Below are 17229 nucleotides of genomic sequence, written 5' to 3' on the forward strand. Positions count from 1 at the left end.
AGATGTAAAATTAAAGATAATCTGAAAGTTTGAGTGAAAACAAACCGTTATTAATGATTAAAATTGGGAAAACTGATCTGATCGATTCCTTAATTCTCCCAACTATATTAATTCAATTCATCTTTATTCAACGATATAAAAACAAAATAGTACAATACAATAAAACATATTGACATAATCATATACATGTATAAAATTAACATATCGTTAGGGGCAACCAAAAAGGATCTTGTGGACTGGTACCCCTTTTACAAAATTAACAAATTATAAGTAAAACATTGAAAATAATCACAAGCGGACACATCCAACACACACACACACGCACACTCACACAAGAGAAGGGAAGGAGAAAGAGAGATTACATTACAATTTAATTACATTTTAGGTGAATGTAAATCGTAACAAATCTATGAATTGGCTCTTTATACCATTCCAGAAATTTAAGTGTTGAAAGATTTTTTAAACCCTGTCTTATGTCTTATTTTCATGGAAAAACGGTTGGGAAAATTCAAAAATTGTTGGGAGAATTTACTGTTAAAGGATGTTGACCAGTGACACCTTTACAAAAAATGAAAATCTTTGTGATTTGAGATTTTTTTTCAGGACTGTGTGCATGCTAATAGTACAATATAAGGAATATAATGAGTAACATTTCATACACAAATTACGCAGTTTTTTCATCAACCTTCAACAATGTTACCGAGTCACTTTAAAAGAGGGTCAATTTTACAGCAAGTCACGTTGATCTATAAATTCAGTTCTAGTTTCACTTTATTTTTCACATTTCACATATATTTAACATTTTGCAGTAATTTCACAAAGTAAATTGTAAAAGTAAACGTGGATATTATTAACAGAGACATAATCAATCAAATGAGTAGTTCATATCAATTTGTTTGAAGGCATTGAATTGAAAGACTACACTACACTAAGTGTAAAAGAATTCGTATTTTAAAAAAGACAATGTTAGAGGCAAATTCACTTTAATAATATAACAAATTTACATCATTTGAATGAATGTGTGTTATTTACACAAATTTGCGTTACTTTTAGAATATGGCAACAAAAAAACACATGAAGAACAAAAAACAATTACTGCAATCGTATCAGAACGATGCGGATGCATTTAGTCTGTACTTGCTGCGATAGTGGAGATAGGTAGGCCGAAAGAAAGGCCCCCAAAACAGCCCGAAACGGACAAAATGGCGCCTTAAAGGTCACACATGTGTGATTTTGGAGAACGAAGAATTTAGTGACCTTGATAGGATGCTAGAGACTACGCCTAAGAAGTTTGAAAGGAATTGGAATAGAGGAAGGGAACTGGAAAGGGCTCGCAAGCACTGCGTGTAAAGCAATGGGACTTCGGTACATGAAGAACACGTCGTGACGCGCGCTGCGGCACTATAACAGCCGTCCATACTAACATTTATGCAGAGTATAAAAGGGCGTGTAAAATGCCCAACCCCCTGACAAATTAGAAACATCCGGCTTCGAGATGCCCTGCATTTGGCCAACCAGAATACGCTTGCAAAAAAAAAGGGGGGGGGGGACGGTAGGGTGTCTTGTCATCTGCGTCAAATTCTACCAAATGTGGCAAACATTTGTCATGTGCTTGGATACATGTGTCTGTCAAGTTTCATTGGCTTAAGTATAAGGATCGTCATTTTAAAGGACCAAAATAAATTAATTTCAATAGAAGCAAAAAAATCAGACAAACCAATCAAAAAAAGTTTGAGCAAAATCGGATAACTAATAAGAAAGTTATAATTTTGTGAAAAAGTATGTAAAAGTATGGAACAATGAGAATATGAAAAAAGTATCAACTACTGTATTCTATAGTCAACGCATTTTTCACTCAGTTTTTTTTTTCTTTCTTTTTTGAAATAAAACTATTGGTTCTATCATGAGCTTGGGTGCTCTTTCGGATGTAAAGAAAAACAATCCTCTGTAAGGCCGTGCATTGTGGCTTAAGGCCATGCATTATGGCTCAAGGCATGGGCACACAGAATATTTTTTTATGTTGGGGACCGGGGGAAATTATTGCATTTTCTTTGTTTGCTTTATTTGTGGGAACTGCACCCTATCCTAGCCCCCGCTGCGTACAGTCATGGTTCAGTGGCAAAGCAATGGCCTCGTTACTGTGAGGCCCCAGTATCAAAACCGTGTCGATGTGCTATATTAGTGTCCTTTTGTGGGGCATTAATCCTCATTACTGTCAGTTATGAATAAATGGCGTAGGTCCCCTAGTTGATAAGCATAGTAGCGTACACATGATTTAGCAATCACGCAAAAAAACACTGGCAAAATATTATTCAATAAAATCTGAGAATGTATACTATTATCTAGATCTTTTAGGAATAAATCATTGTCAAAATAATTCCATAAATTGAGGTTAAAAAAATATTTCAACTATATGAGCGACAGTGTAGTTGATATCAATGTACAACTTTTACTTGCAAGCGTTTTTGGGTTTGGCTGTCGTGCTTTCGGAAATACGTCTACATTAAAAAAAAAAAAAATCACCCTTTCTTTTTATATCCGGCTGACACAATGCGCTTGCTAACTTCGTCATTTTGTATGTGTGTATCTATACAGTGAATATATGTACAAATGTAGTCATTATATTATTATCTGAAATGTTCGTTTACTAGCTGAACCGTAGATGTTCATTTGTCTAAATCGTACGAAAAGGAAGGAAAATATAAACAACATAACCGCGTGTTTCTTTTTCTTCCAATTTTTAATTTTTAATTTATTTGGATAGGTTATTATTCAAACTCGTCCTCCAATCATTACCACAAATCATTTCACCTAGGCCTACAGATTTACAAGCTTGCTTTCATGTAGGTCCCATCATATTTCTCTAAGTTAAATCAGTACTTTATATTGACCACTTATCTTTATGTTATTTATTTATGTAACATTGATTGTAATTTCAGTACAAACAAACAAAAATGTATTATGTTATATGAGAAATATAAAAAATAAATGAAATGAAGAACAAAAAAAATGATATAGAACTCTTACCTGCCACCATGATGATTATTGCCCATAGCATGATGATAGAGATCCGCTTCACCAGACGGTTCAGTCTGTCCATGGTCAATGAGTTCCTCAATCACAATGACATACAAACCTTGTCCAGATACGACTCCTAAACTATTAGTCTCAGCTTCGAGCTCCGTTACTTATCGCTCTCATGTGCTATTATGCAAGTTTAAATAACCCTTATATTCCGCCAACATTATTGAGAGGCAAATAAAGAGATTCTCTCTTGGCACTGAATTAAATGATTATAATCCAGTAATCCAAAAGATATGATTGGTTAAACTAGATTTGACAACATTTTTAGTGATGGTGGCGAGTTGGGCGGGGGGGGGGGGGGGGAGTGGGATGTATACGTCATATTGTATTATTCATTGTCGAGTCATGATTGGCCAATTCTTCGTAAAAGACAAAACACATTGTATATGTGCACTATTAGGGGGAGTAGCCCAGTTTCCGGGGGCGGGGCTGACGTATGTTCTTTCCATATACCTTGCATTACAAACCAAAAAACAAAAACAAAAAAAGATTGGAAGTCAACAAGGCTTTATTTAGCGAAATACTTTGAGGACCTTTCGAGGATTGCTCATTTTTTTTGAGTTCTGGGAAGAGGTGAGAAATAATTTGTGGGCGTTATCATTGTATTATGCAAGTGTGGAAGAACATCAGATAAAAAAATGTTCCTTGAAAAGCATCGCTCTTCAAATGCCGTAATATTCTAAATATGGCATTCAACATCATAAAATATGGACGGCTTTTTATGCAACAAGTTCGTTTAGCCTCATATACATCTGTATGTGTATATTGCTTGTAACTTTACCAAGACTGGGCTCAATTTCTTATCATTTTGATGATTCCAGAATCTTGCAGTACACAATGCAATCGCATGACCAGAACTCAACTTTAAATGTACTATGTTTCATTTGCAGGTCAACAAAATGAAAAGGTTACATTTCAAAGGCATTTGAAAGACAATACTTATTTAGAACTTCCCTCAAAACGAAAGGGTTTGAAAATAACGAACTTTAGTTGTCGAATATACATACATGATAGCAATCCCCTGAGTAATAGTCCCATGTACCGAATGGTCGTATATTTTGTGCTGCACAAAGATTCAATCCGTTTAATTTTGGCCATTATACATGGTGGGTTATTGATGTAGACAAATGCTTATGTACCTGTTACAGCTCATTTTTTTTGCATGTGATTACCAAAGAAGAATGATGTCAGTCAGTCACTCAATAGTGTCTGACAGGGAAGTATAGACAGTACACAGTTTTCCTTGCATATTTTGAATACTAGGACACTGCTAACGTTTAAATTTCACAGATAGGACATACATGACATATTCATAATTCCTGCAAAGTTCTACATACAGTAATTTGATGTTGGCTGCAAAAGGGACATCGTATCTTTAAATGTCAAAACAGCGGGGGTGTTTATGCATTATGAACGGCATAAGCGCTATGAACTTAGCGAAGAGAAAATAATTTGACAAACAAGACGAATCAATCAGTAGAGATTTGATGGGAACCTCGAAGTACATGTCGCTCATTTAACCTCGATCACGGTAAAAATAATATCCGGAGGATTCAGGTCAGTTTGTGAACGGATAGCCGGCTCATGCACACCTTTGACACTTTGATCTAATTACCTTCTGCATTAACCGATTGAATGCCAACATGTCCAGGGGTATTTTGAATACTGGTCAATATGCAGTGTAATGTGAAGAATATAATAAAAGACTAAAAAGGTCTAACATGACAAAATAACTGACCATCTGAAACTTCCCACACTACACAGTGATGCAAATCGAATAATAGATTACCTCAATGGACAAACTATTATAGTTATGAATAAACTCGAAGACAATTCCCTCTTCCCTCTTCCTGATAGTCATCAGATGACCAGAACAGGGGGGGGGAGCTACAACTAACGAGATCCAGACTGGTTTTGTGGCAGAGTCAGCGGGGCGTCTTTCAAAGTGGGGACACATCAGCAAAACAGGGCACTTTCTGGGGAAGAAAGGGATAACCTAGAATGGGTCAACTTAAAGCGTAAAATTACAATATTTAGACATTGTATACACCCCTACAATGTAATGAAAACATTATCTGGGGATGATTTTCGTTTTAGCACCAACACTTGAGGGTGTGTGTGATAGGTTCACTGGACCGACCGGCCCCAGGAGACTGACATTGTCTTACTTGTATCTCTCCCTATGAATTTCTGTGATTTTACTCTTCTTTTTATCTGCTTAGGTTATGTGTTTCCCTGTTTCACCCTTCTGTTATTTCCTTATTTCTTGTATTCGCTTTTTTTGGTCCTCTTCTCAGATTCGTGATGTTCACCATTTAAAAAGAAATATGACTTTATCTTCTACTCCTATTTCTTATAGTTTGTCTGTCTCGTAGACCTTATAAATATGCTGGTATCAAAGGCTGTTGGTCCACAGGGATACTCCACCACCGATACATCACAAAATGAATTATGGCTATATATACGTTTCACGCATATCGATTTTTTATATTTTTATTATCAAGCCTTTGTTATGAGGAGGCGCTATTGAACTGAAAGACAAGGAATGGAATTGGTTTACTAAAATATTTAAATTTTGTGCATACCTTTTATACAAAGGTTTTTCTTGATAACCTGGAAGCTTGTCCAAGGCATGCTTGACATAACAACAAGTAACGTATGCAGAATGAATTCTAAGTATGATATTTTATTCATTAATAACAGTTCAATGGAGTAACTCGTCAATATAGGTACCCAAGAAATGAATCTCCATAAAGTTGAACTGTTAGAAAACCGGTATATTGATTTGGAGACTTTACTAACTAGGTTCGAGGTGGGCAATTTATGGTGAATGCTTTGTTTGGCAAGCACAAATAGAAGAATAAACGTCATGATGTGACAGACTAAAACCAAGTTGGCCATAGATCCTCACGGGGCAATGGAATGTTCTTTTATTTGGCAAAGATGAGGCTCGTGTGATACAAAACAGGGAAACCCTACTAAAACTTCTACTTGATATTCCTGTTCCGAAATATTGTTGTCAAACACGATTCTATGCAGGTGGTGTATGATAACATTAGTATTAGAATTCAAGTGTAAAACCTTTCAAAGGATTATGTTCACTCTTAGCAAGAACTACCCCCATCTCCCCCTCTCTCTCTCTCTCCAGTGAGCCCCAGTTTACCCGTCTCACACTCTCTCTTCCTTCTACTCTACCTCACTCTCTCTCTCTTTCCCTCCCCTCCCCCCTCTCTCTCTCTCTCTCTCTCTCTTTTCCTCTCTCTCTCTCTCTACCTCTCTCTATCGATCTGGCTCCCGATCATTTCTCAAAGTTCTTTCTTTCTCAAATTTCGCATTAGATGGAACTGTTAAAGCCATTATATAGGCCTACCTGGAAACTGTCGTGTATCTGTTGATATATTTGATTCTGAGTTCAATAAGTCCTTTCCTTTTATATATAATGACTTGCATAACATTAAGACAATGATAACATTTTTTTTTTCTTCAGTATAAAGCCTTTATTATGGTCTCGTATTTCATAAACATCTTATTATCAGTAGTCTAAAGTAAATAGACGTGTAACATGTTAAGGCATTATAATGTCGGATAATCTTGTTTTTCATGTGATAGAAATCTAATACAACTGACGAATCACGCTTGTACTGTATATACATGTACACTCAAGTCAGGAGTATATGTTTGTTTTTTTTTGGGGGGGGGCAGTGCACGGTGAACCCCTCCCCGATTCATTTCACTATCTATGTTGTTAGATTAATTAGAGGTAAAGAAGATGAACCCGTACAGTGCTTTCCTATAGAGCAATCACTCTCGTTCTTTATCGCACTTAATGCTTGCAATTTTCAGTTCGTTATCAGATCTAATATACCAACAATGTTAGCATTGGATCGATGAGGAGACGATTAGAAGCCAAAGAAAGGATCGGCTTGGTGGAAGAGACATGCTTCAGGGGAGTTAGGAGGTAAGAAATCACTGCCAGGTCCCTCAAATCCATTTGCTCCAGCTTTCAAACAGACGACCAACGTAGAGGGCACACCACCAATACATCTGTAAAGAGAAAAAGATTGTTAATAATGGTAGCTGGTGTTATTTCCTATTCAATCTCCATTTAACACCCGCTTGTGATAGACATCATTATTTTAGATATGAGCCCTTACATGGATAGACCTCTGTAGGCCTTTATAGAGCATTGCACTGGTCTTTGACAGTTCGATAGTGTCTTTTGGGCACCAATGTCTGATTACCATGGCAAGTATTCATTATCATTAACCAAATCTTATGAAACTATGAAGTATGAATAGTACATCTTTGTAATTTGAAACCGATACGAGTGTCACCTTGAAAGGCAGATAATTCATAAGTTATACATTAACAAGGATAGGCCTACGATAAATGCTCAAGCCAGTCGACAAAAACAACGACAATAGGCCAATAACCATTGGCGCTATCGGTATTGAATATTCAGAAACAGATACAGATTCAGATTCAGATTAATTTTATTGGTCCATTTGGAAATTTGGTTGTTGGTATTACATAAGCACATAGATAATACACCGTAGCAAATGTACAATGACATAATCATATGGAAACACGGATATAAATGTAATTTAGATGTTCTTGAAAAAAAGTCTCAGAAAGATGAATTGAACTCGATGAAAAATATTGGAGGGAGATGAATAATGTCATTCAATGAAAGTCCAAGAATCACTGGATCATTATGTCACAACAAACTGTTCTCATTTATGTCTCTGACTCTGTCAAGTGACATCTTAAACTGCAAAAATTGCGAAATTTTCGATGGTAACTGTTTGTACAATGCAAACATTTTACCCAAGACAATGAATGAAAAATAGAGACAAATGAGAATATAAAACTTACCTGCAATAGTCGTCTCGCCCATCATTATCCTCGTCTTTCATGTACCATGTATTGGAATAACCTGGATCAAACCATTCTTCTGAAGGGTTGGGTGAAGTATAGGCTAGTAAATCATCTTCTTCAGATCCAGCGAGAAGACATGAAAAGAATGGCTTTCCATCGGTGCGCACGACCCTATACAAGAAGATTGAGTAAAAATAACATAACCCTTAAAGTTTAATAACCTAAGTGCACAAGACCCTACATGGATTCATGTACAAGAAATTGTTGCCCACTTCTACGCATGCCTGTGAATCAATGAGGAAGATAACAGGAGTAATGATGTACAGCATGTGTCATTGTATGTAATGCTGATCGGATATCGAAGCTTAGAAAATCAATTTGAATTCAATTAGATCTGGATTGACAAAGCCACAGTCTATTCCAACAACCCTATATATAATGCAACCGGCAAAAATAATTGAAAGGGCGAGACAAATAATAATCACTGATTATGACTTACCTGCAGAAATCGTTGGGGGCGCCCTGGCCCTGTACATCGACCCACCCACGGAACATCTGCACCATTCCTCGGTCTGTGATGGCGTAGGAGCGGCGAAGAAGCTCACCCGTTGTACCATTCGTTACTTTCTGCTGTATGGGAACTACTGCAGATGGTGTATATGGGACCGGTGTTGTAGCCTTGAAGGTAGGGGTAGTGGTTCCCTCATTTGGCAGCCCAGTGGTCGTAGTAGTTGAAACACCTAGAAGACAATGATATGAAAACATGTTGTGAGTTGAGTAGGAAATGGGCATTTGTCGACGGAAAAGGGGCCCTCATCAGATGTTGATAGGGGCATTTATGTGAATAAAAAAGGGGCACTTGTATTAAAGGAAAATGTGCATTATTTAAAAGAAAATGGACACCGAGATCAGATTTTAAAAGGGCATTTATCGGAGGTGAAGGAGGCACTTATCTGAAGTGAAAATGAGTAACTTCTCGTACCTGAAAAGAGTCATTAACCAGAGAGAGAGAGAGGGGGGCACTTATGAGAGGGGGGTAGGGGCCCTTTTTTAATTGGGCACTTATCATTAGGAAAATGGGCACTTATTAGAAAGGGAAAAGGGCACATGTGAAAATATAAGGTGCGCTTATCCGAGTTAAAAAGGGTGTAGTTATAAAAGGGCAAGGGACACTTCTTACAAAGGAAAAGAGGCACGTATCTCTCAGATTTAAATAGGACAATTATCAGAGGTGAAGGGGGCACTTATCAGAAGTGAAAAGAGGCACTTATTGCAAAGGAAAATGGGAACTTGTCGAAGGAAAAGGGGCGCTTGTAAAATTAAAAGGGGCACTATTGCTATGTAGAAAAAGGGGCACTTCTTAAAAAGTCAAAGGGGCAATTTTTCTATGTAAAAAGGAGCACTTTTCGGGTGCTTGAAAAAGTGGGGGAGCACTGTCCCCACCCCCCCCCTTCCCCGGAGGACCGCCTCTGAGTGCAATATGCGGCCCGTCTTTCTGCGTATCAAACGAAATAACTTCACTATCCAGAGCAACTTGTAAAAGTCTGTAGCTTCTGTAATAGTGGAGATAGGTAGGGCGAAAGAAAGGCGTCAAAAACGGTGGCGCACGAGTGATTTCATAGAACGAAGAACACAGTATCCTTGATGGGATGCTAGAGACTACGCCTACGAAATTCGAACTAAATTTGGATAGATTGTGGGACCTAAAAGGCTCGCAAGCACTGCAGTAAATGAAGAACACGTGATGGCACGTGCTGTGGCACTAACAGCCGCCCGCCGATACTAACATATTATACAGAGTAAAACATGGCGTCTAATATGGCCCTCTTGACAGATTTTGAAGAAAAAAAACGCCTTCGAGGTGCTCCGCGTATTGTGATTCTGACTATCACTGCAGAATTTCAAGCAAAAAAAAAAAAAAAGACGGAAAGAGGGCGAAAAGCAGGCTGAAAAAGACATCATAGCCGATAGGTGTTATAACTGGGTTGAAATTCGTATAGTGACCCTTGTTCAAACGCGATTTACTGCTATCTGCCTCAAAGTACATTTGAGAGATTGTATAGTTATTTGTCTGCAGTTCAAATTTTGTATTAAAGATAATACAAAGTCTTGGTATGGGTCATGAATGTGGTTCAAATAAACATATCGGAAGCAAATGCGATTTTATTCAATGATCTTGTTTGTGGTTGAAAACGAGTTTAAAGTGGTGAGATTGTAAATAATAAACTCTTTATGTTGTATAGCACCCTCTAAATACTGATATTACTTTAGCTTCAAAACAATATTTATTGACTACAATCGACCAATTTGTTATTCCCGTTTGGAAATTATATATCAGAACAGCATATTCTGATATTTTCATGGTCGCAGCTACATTGGAATGGCCTTAGGAGCTTTTTGAAATATTCGAAATTTACCAGGATCACCGGTAAATTTTAGATTATTCAATTCTCGAAAGCAAAGGTGTTTTAGGGGCTAACTTTTCTAGTGCTTATAATTCATCCACAGGGGCATCCATATATGTCAACATTTTAAAGAATTGCTATCATCCAATTTTCAAAATTTCCCAAAACTTTGCATTACCTTAAAAGGGATCCGGTGACTTTGTCTCAGATTCTGAAATAAAATTTTGGATTTAGCTCATGATGCAATGATAATTATAAACCTTAAGGTCAGTCAGGAACCCCATGACTTTTACAAGCCGATCGCTTGTCTGATTATCAAGATATTTATGATTGGAATTACAAATTGTGAAAAACGTTCGCCTGACGGTTTTCATAACACTACAGTCTATTGGGGAAAACGAGTATGGTAAAACCGGTAACTCAAAGATTTTTTACTTTTTTGAGGCACTTCTTGATCATTTTGAAGCGCAATTTTTTTAGGGCTTCAATATTACACCATATCACAGACACTGATAACACATAGGACCGTGTATCTCAGATTTAACTTTGTTAAACGATCCCTTAAATACGACTCAGTTCTACGGGAAATTCTACAACAATTGTTTTTTTCTTCAAAGTTTAATGACCAGAGTGCTGTGAGGGGGTTATGTCAGACTAGAACATGTGCTATTTTCTGGCATATCTTACTTATTTTAAATGAATGGCCCCCTTGTGATGCTGTGGTCTAGTTAAACGTAGATTAAAAATAAAAAAAAATAAATAAATAAAAAAAAAAAAAATTAATCAATAAACTAACCTGGTTCGCAGTCTGCTGTGACGTTAGCCATAAAACCACGAGCCGTGGACGATGTTTCTAATGATGTAAACCGAATATAAGCGTACGTCGAATAGTATTCTGGTTGCACGAGAATAGGGTGATTGAGGGGAACGCCCACTCCTGAAAATGTTTCTTTGATTGCACTACCAAAAGTTCTGGGTGTAGTACCCATAATAACCTAAAGATGATTCAGAAATTAAAGACAATATAGTTATCAATTTCTGGAATGGGGTCTAGTTGATGCTTCTATTATGAGTAGTCGATAAGATCATGGATATGATAAGACGTACTTTCATCCACACCCACACCCGCCCACAGGCACACAAGCTTGGGGAAAAGCAAGTTTACGTAACTTTTCAAAGATTGTTTGAGATGTTAAATATTGAACAACCTACCAATTCCGAAGAGCACTGTTTAGTATGTCATCCCGCAAACACACATACATACTCACACACACACACACACACACGCACACACACATACACACACGCGCGCCCACACGCACACGCATATTTCTCTATTTATCTCATTCTAATTCTATCCCTCTGCGCCTAAGAATAGTTTACTAGATCGATGGCGCAAAATAAATGCTGTATTATTATTATTACATGCACACAGACATCCTTTTGTTTACACACACGCACCACCCGGGTGGCGATTCTGGGGGGGGGGGGGGGGGGAGGGGGGGACACGTCCCCCCTCATTTTTGTAGGGTTATCGTTCTCCCCCCCCCCCCCTCCCTCAGAATTAGATAAAATGCAAACAAAAAATGTATAGCAAATTCTGATTAAAGACTGCAACACATTTTTAGGCTCTGGAGGGCCCAAGAGGGCAGCGTTTAGACAAATAATAATGAAAAAAAATTCTCTCTCGGTAGCTACGCTCCCTCGTATAATATCCTTAAAAATATTCAAGTACATACCAAGAAAATAAAAGTATGAACAAATTATATTGCTTGTTTTTTATACTATAGTTTTGCTAAGGAATGTAATTTGTTAATGCAACTTAACTTCAAAAGCATGTGAGGGGATAGTCACTTCCGTCAACTTCACCCTCTCATTCACTATGCACCCTCGCACTTGCGTACTGATGTGGGGGGGGGGGGGGAGCAAATCCCTCCCAATGAAATTCAAACGTGTTTTTATTTCTAAGACGATACCAGTGATTTACAAATGTTGATAAAATGGCATGATTTTCCCCTAAGCTTCCAGGGGCTCTGCCCCCTGGACCCCACCAAGGGCACTAAGGCGGTCCCCTGGTTGGTCATCTGACCGTAATTAAATGCCTTAAAAGCCTGAGCTTCCAGGGGCTCTGCCCCCCCCCCCTGGACCCCACCAAGGAGCGCTATGGCGGCCCCTAGATGTTCATCTGATCGTATTTTAATGCCTAAAGTCCCTGAGCTTCTGGGGGCCCTGCCCCCTGGACCCCACTCCTGTTAGGGACCTGCATTCCAGTGGAGGTATCAAAATATGCTCATCTTACCGTAATTAAATGCCTAAAACCCCTGAGCTCCATGAGGCTCCGCCCCTTGACACCCGCCGAGGCTTTGCCCCTGGACCCCACGCCAATTTATGTTCCACTTTGCTTTGCCTTGCTCTATCTGATCGAAAATACGTTAGCCCGCCCCCCCCCCCACCCCTCCCCCCACTTTGAAAAACGTTCCAGGGCCTGCGTAACATCTAAGAGTGGTGGTGATGCGAATTTTTTTCTGCCCCCCCCCCCTCCCCCAAACATGTTTTGCTCATTACGCCACTGCTCCCTCGTCCCTCGCATTTCGGTCAAGAAAATAAATCGCCGCCCCTGCGCACCACACACACACCCCATGCCCCACCCTCAGAGAATAAACAGGTTGAATGATCATATACTCATCCTTTTCTCCACCGGAACTACATATGAACATATAGATCAAAATTATCCATCCTTTACAGTACTTTACTTACCCCTAGGACGAATGTTGAACCAGAGTGATCTGATGATACATTGTTTTGGTTGTCATCATAATTTTTTTTCATCAATCACGATTTTCTAAATTTCTAGAATTCCTAGTAAAGATTCTAAAATCTGTTTTAACGACATACGTTTAATACAAAGTTAGAAATTAACGAAGAGCTCTCCTTTAGTTCCCAGTTGATTTGGATTTCTCTCCATCATTGCATATTACTCTGATAAGTACAAGACAATTCTGTATTATCGAAAGTAATTATTAAATGTGATCTAGAAGACAGTTGGTATAATGCAGATCAAATGCTATAAGGTATTACCTGATCATTATCTTGTTCAGTTTCAAAGTCTAAGAAGGTGACATAGATTCTACAATCTCGTGGGTCTGGTAGCTGAAAGCCCCATGTTAATGTTATATTTGGAGGATAGTTGTTTGGATAGTTCGGTGAAGCGATCTGATACGTCTCTCCATCCAATGCCTGAAATCCAGAACCTAGTAAATCATTAATGATAATAATGATAATAATAGCAAGTGATACTGATAATAAGTGGGTCCTTATAAAACGCTCATGTCTGTCAAAATAACTTTACATTCCAGAGTGTATAGTTATCTGTATTACTTTGCATTTTATCAAACTTTTGATTTTAGGGTTAGAATAATCATCTATAAACTTATGCAGGTATTGCTCAACATATTACATAGTTTGATGTGATTTCTTTAAGGACGAGCAGGAAAGCTTTGTTGCTTTAAGATTATGTATCTTGCAATGATTTATGCAAAGACAGTGAGGGATTATATTGTATTGGTTGTTACGTTTACAGGGGCGTGCAGACTACCCTTTGTGCGGCTTAAATAGGCCAATGCCGATAAGCATGAAAACAAGTATAGTTCAATAACTTACCCACCGTGTCGACTGATGTACTATCTACGAAACAAAGGAAAATATAGTATTAGAAATTTAGGTTTTTAGTAGCATTGACCTCGGCCTTATAACTAAAATATTGCATCAATCAATGCGTAGATTTAAAATAGAAAAATGAATAATGATTGAAAGGAGGAGCCTTGTAGATCAATGTTAATGTCGGTAAAAATGATTAATCTTGAACCCCGGTATGACATTGCAGTTTGGACGGAAATGAGTTTGCATCCGATGTGAGTCTGTCATGAAGACTGTTTGTTTGAACCATTTAGATAACAAGCTTAGGAATATTTTCTAAAATACTACTTCGTTTCATGAAAAGTAAAACTACACCGACATCCTATTGAAACACGAGTTATATTTAATACACGCATCTCAGTTAGTTGCCGGCGAACTTGGAATCATGACGGTTTCAAGAAACGCTCCCCAGTCAATTAAAAATGACAAATCCTAATATACAGTGCGTCCCAAAAAAAAACGAAACCGAGAATTATCGATGTTTTATCATAACTTGATCACAATTATAATTGATAAATGACACATATTAAAAGCTTAGATCCTCCTCTTTCTTTTGATACTACTCATATGACATTTTCTCGTTGAAATTCAGATACCGTCCGCCAAATGACTTTTTGGTTTCCTCTCTTCAAATTTATTTTAATCCCCCATGCGTGAAATGTGTATCATATGAGTTGCATCAAATGAAAGAGGAGGATCTAAGCCTTACAAATATGTGTCGTTTATTAATTATAATTGTAACTTTAATAGTTATGATAAAACATCGATAGCTATCGGTTTCGTTTTTTCTGGGACGCACATGTCACATAAAGCTACTAATTAGGGGTTTCCAACATGTATTTCTTATATTTGTTTTAAATGCTTATAATTCATTTGTAATATTTTATTGGAAACATGAATAAATTTGAAATCTTGAAAATCTAAGTATTCCCCCCCCCCCCGTTTCCGTTCCTCTCCTTTTAATTTTTCCTTCTTTTCTTCCCTTGTCTTCCTTTTCGAAGATCAAAGGAAGTGGGGGGTTGGGGGGGGGTAGTGACCCCGTTACCCTTCCATTTAGCGACGCTATTGAAGCAGTATGTTACCTTGACTGCATTTAGGTGTTATGTTGGCTCTGAATCCGAGTTTTTCTTGTCTTTTTGATGTACTAAACCTGATCCATACTGCAGAGAAATTCATCCTGATCTGAGATGGCGCGGCGTATCCAGATAAAGCCCATGTCTATAACATCAGGAACAACAGGAAATAACAGATCTGTTATACTATGATATTATAGTGATTGCAGAATCGCAGTTGAAGTGACCCGGCTATTAGTTAACGTGAGATTTGTCCGTAACGGTTAAAGATAAACTTTAGTACTGGTAACGCGATTGCATTGTGAAAGAAAAGGTGTGGAAAGGATCAGAAACAGTTGATCATGTAGCATGTAAGTATTGGTGTGCACTGCGAGGTTCTGGAGTCCTCAAAATCATAATAAATTTGACCGAGTCTTGGTAAAGTAACAAGCACTCACATAGAAAGCTATATATGGGACAACACACATGGTGTCGGGGCTAGTACTACCTTGATTTCCTTGTCTTTCTATGCTCATTACTTAGCCAGTATACATTTTCTTCCAAAATTGTTTGGCACATGTCATTTATTTGTAATCTTGAACATTCAGTGTAAGTTTCGTTTGATTCCGTGAGAATTATTATTTATTTTTTTTACCAGTACTGGAGTTTATCTTTAACTGCTTTATTCAATAACATCAATAACCCAATACTCGTAAGGGCCAAATTTAAACTGATTGTGCAGCACAAAATTTACGACCATTCGGTTAAAGGGTCTGAAATCAGAATATTTCTTGGGTCGAGTGATTGCCAGCAATCACTTAAGGCGATTCGACAACTAATTATCGTTATTTTCCCACTAAAAAGCCATATCTAAGCCCTTTCGTTTTGAGGGAAGTTCTAAATTAGTATTGTCTTTCAAATGCCGTTGGAATGACAAAAGCAGAAAATAAATAAAACAAATGGCTGAAATCGAAATCGGGAAAGAACGACGAAGAGAGACAGAGACAGTTCTTTGTTCTTGTTAAAATGTTGTAAGGGAGATCTCGAGTTAAAAACAAGGTTGAATTGCGCTGTCTTATCAAATAAATATATGCATATTTATGTGAAAATGAAAACAAGGCTTATGCTATGCTTGACAAAATTAATCGCAAGAATAAAAGTTACAAACTTTAACTTTAAAAAAAAGAATTATCAGAGTGACAGAGTCTATTATGCAATATGTTTTATATCCTCTCCCAGCAAATAGTCCTAAAGACCAAATCATCCACCCATTGAGTTTATACATGTGTTATGTCTCGTTCGAGGCAGATTTGTCGCAGTGACAATTGTCGAATTCGATGTCTAGTTGTTATTATGTTTTATTATTATTAAAAATGTTATTTCAAATATTATCATTGTTACCATCATCATCATCATCATTATCACATCTGCATTACTGTAACTAGGTTTACTATTATTTTCGTTATATATATATATATATATATATATATATTTAGAGTATAGATGGTTGCACGGACAATTTTGAATACAATAGTTTTGATTCTTACCGGAGAATCTGATTTCTTCGTTCCATTTCCAATGAACAGATAATCCATATAAGTCTCTGTGATGAAGTACTCGAATACGATGAGAACATCACATGATTCAGGGACCTTCACTCTCCACAATATATCCTGATCACCAGCATACTTACCCCAAAGGTCAGAGGTCGATTCGATGGTGAAAGATTCCCCTTCACCGAGCTTTACTCGGCCACCTAGAAACATGTTTAATCATGGAAACTTATCTCAATGTATTTTGATTTGCGCTTTTTTATTCCGCATGTGAGTTCAGTTTGTATTTTGGTGATGATGGTAATGATGATGATAAAATAGAAATATGTGTACATGCATAAAATTATAAGAGCAACCGTAACAACGATAAAAATAATCAATATGATGATGATGATAATGGTTCTAGTAATAATGGTAATAAGAATAATAGTAGTAATAGGCCCATAGGTTAATGATAATAATGGTAATAATATTACAAATATCAATATTGATGATGATAAAGATAATGATAATAATATCAATAACATTAATAAAGCACTTAATATAAATTTTTCTAAGAGC

At 37.3% G+C, this 17229-nt stretch overlaps 1 protein-coding gene across 1 annotated transcript in view; it reads right to left on the reverse strand.

Moving 5' to 3' along the window:
* The window catches only part of LOC105437453 (cubilin-like), a 46411-nt gene extending 29435 nt beyond the window's left edge, over nucleotides 1–16976 (reverse strand). The window contains exons 1-2 of the mRNA XM_030977138.1: nucleotides 16663–16976; nucleotides 15214–15281 (exon numbers count right to left, since the gene is read on the reverse strand). Of these exons, the coding sequence (XP_030832998.1) occupies nucleotides 15214–15281; nucleotides 16663–16881 (287 nt within the window). The 5' untranslated portion in view covers nucleotides 16882–16976. The remainder of the gene's footprint in view (nucleotides 1–15213; nucleotides 15282–16662) is intronic.
* Between the last annotated feature and the right edge of the window lie 253 nt (nucleotides 16977–17229).

The sequence above is a fragment of the Strongylocentrotus purpuratus genome, unplaced genomic scaffold (assembly GCF_000002235.5).
Source record: "Strongylocentrotus purpuratus isolate Spur 01 unplaced genomic scaffold, Spur_5.0 spur5_scaffold_1, whole genome shotgun sequence".
NCBI lineage: Eukaryota > Metazoa > Echinodermata > Echinoidea > Camarodonta > Strongylocentrotidae > Strongylocentrotus > Strongylocentrotus purpuratus.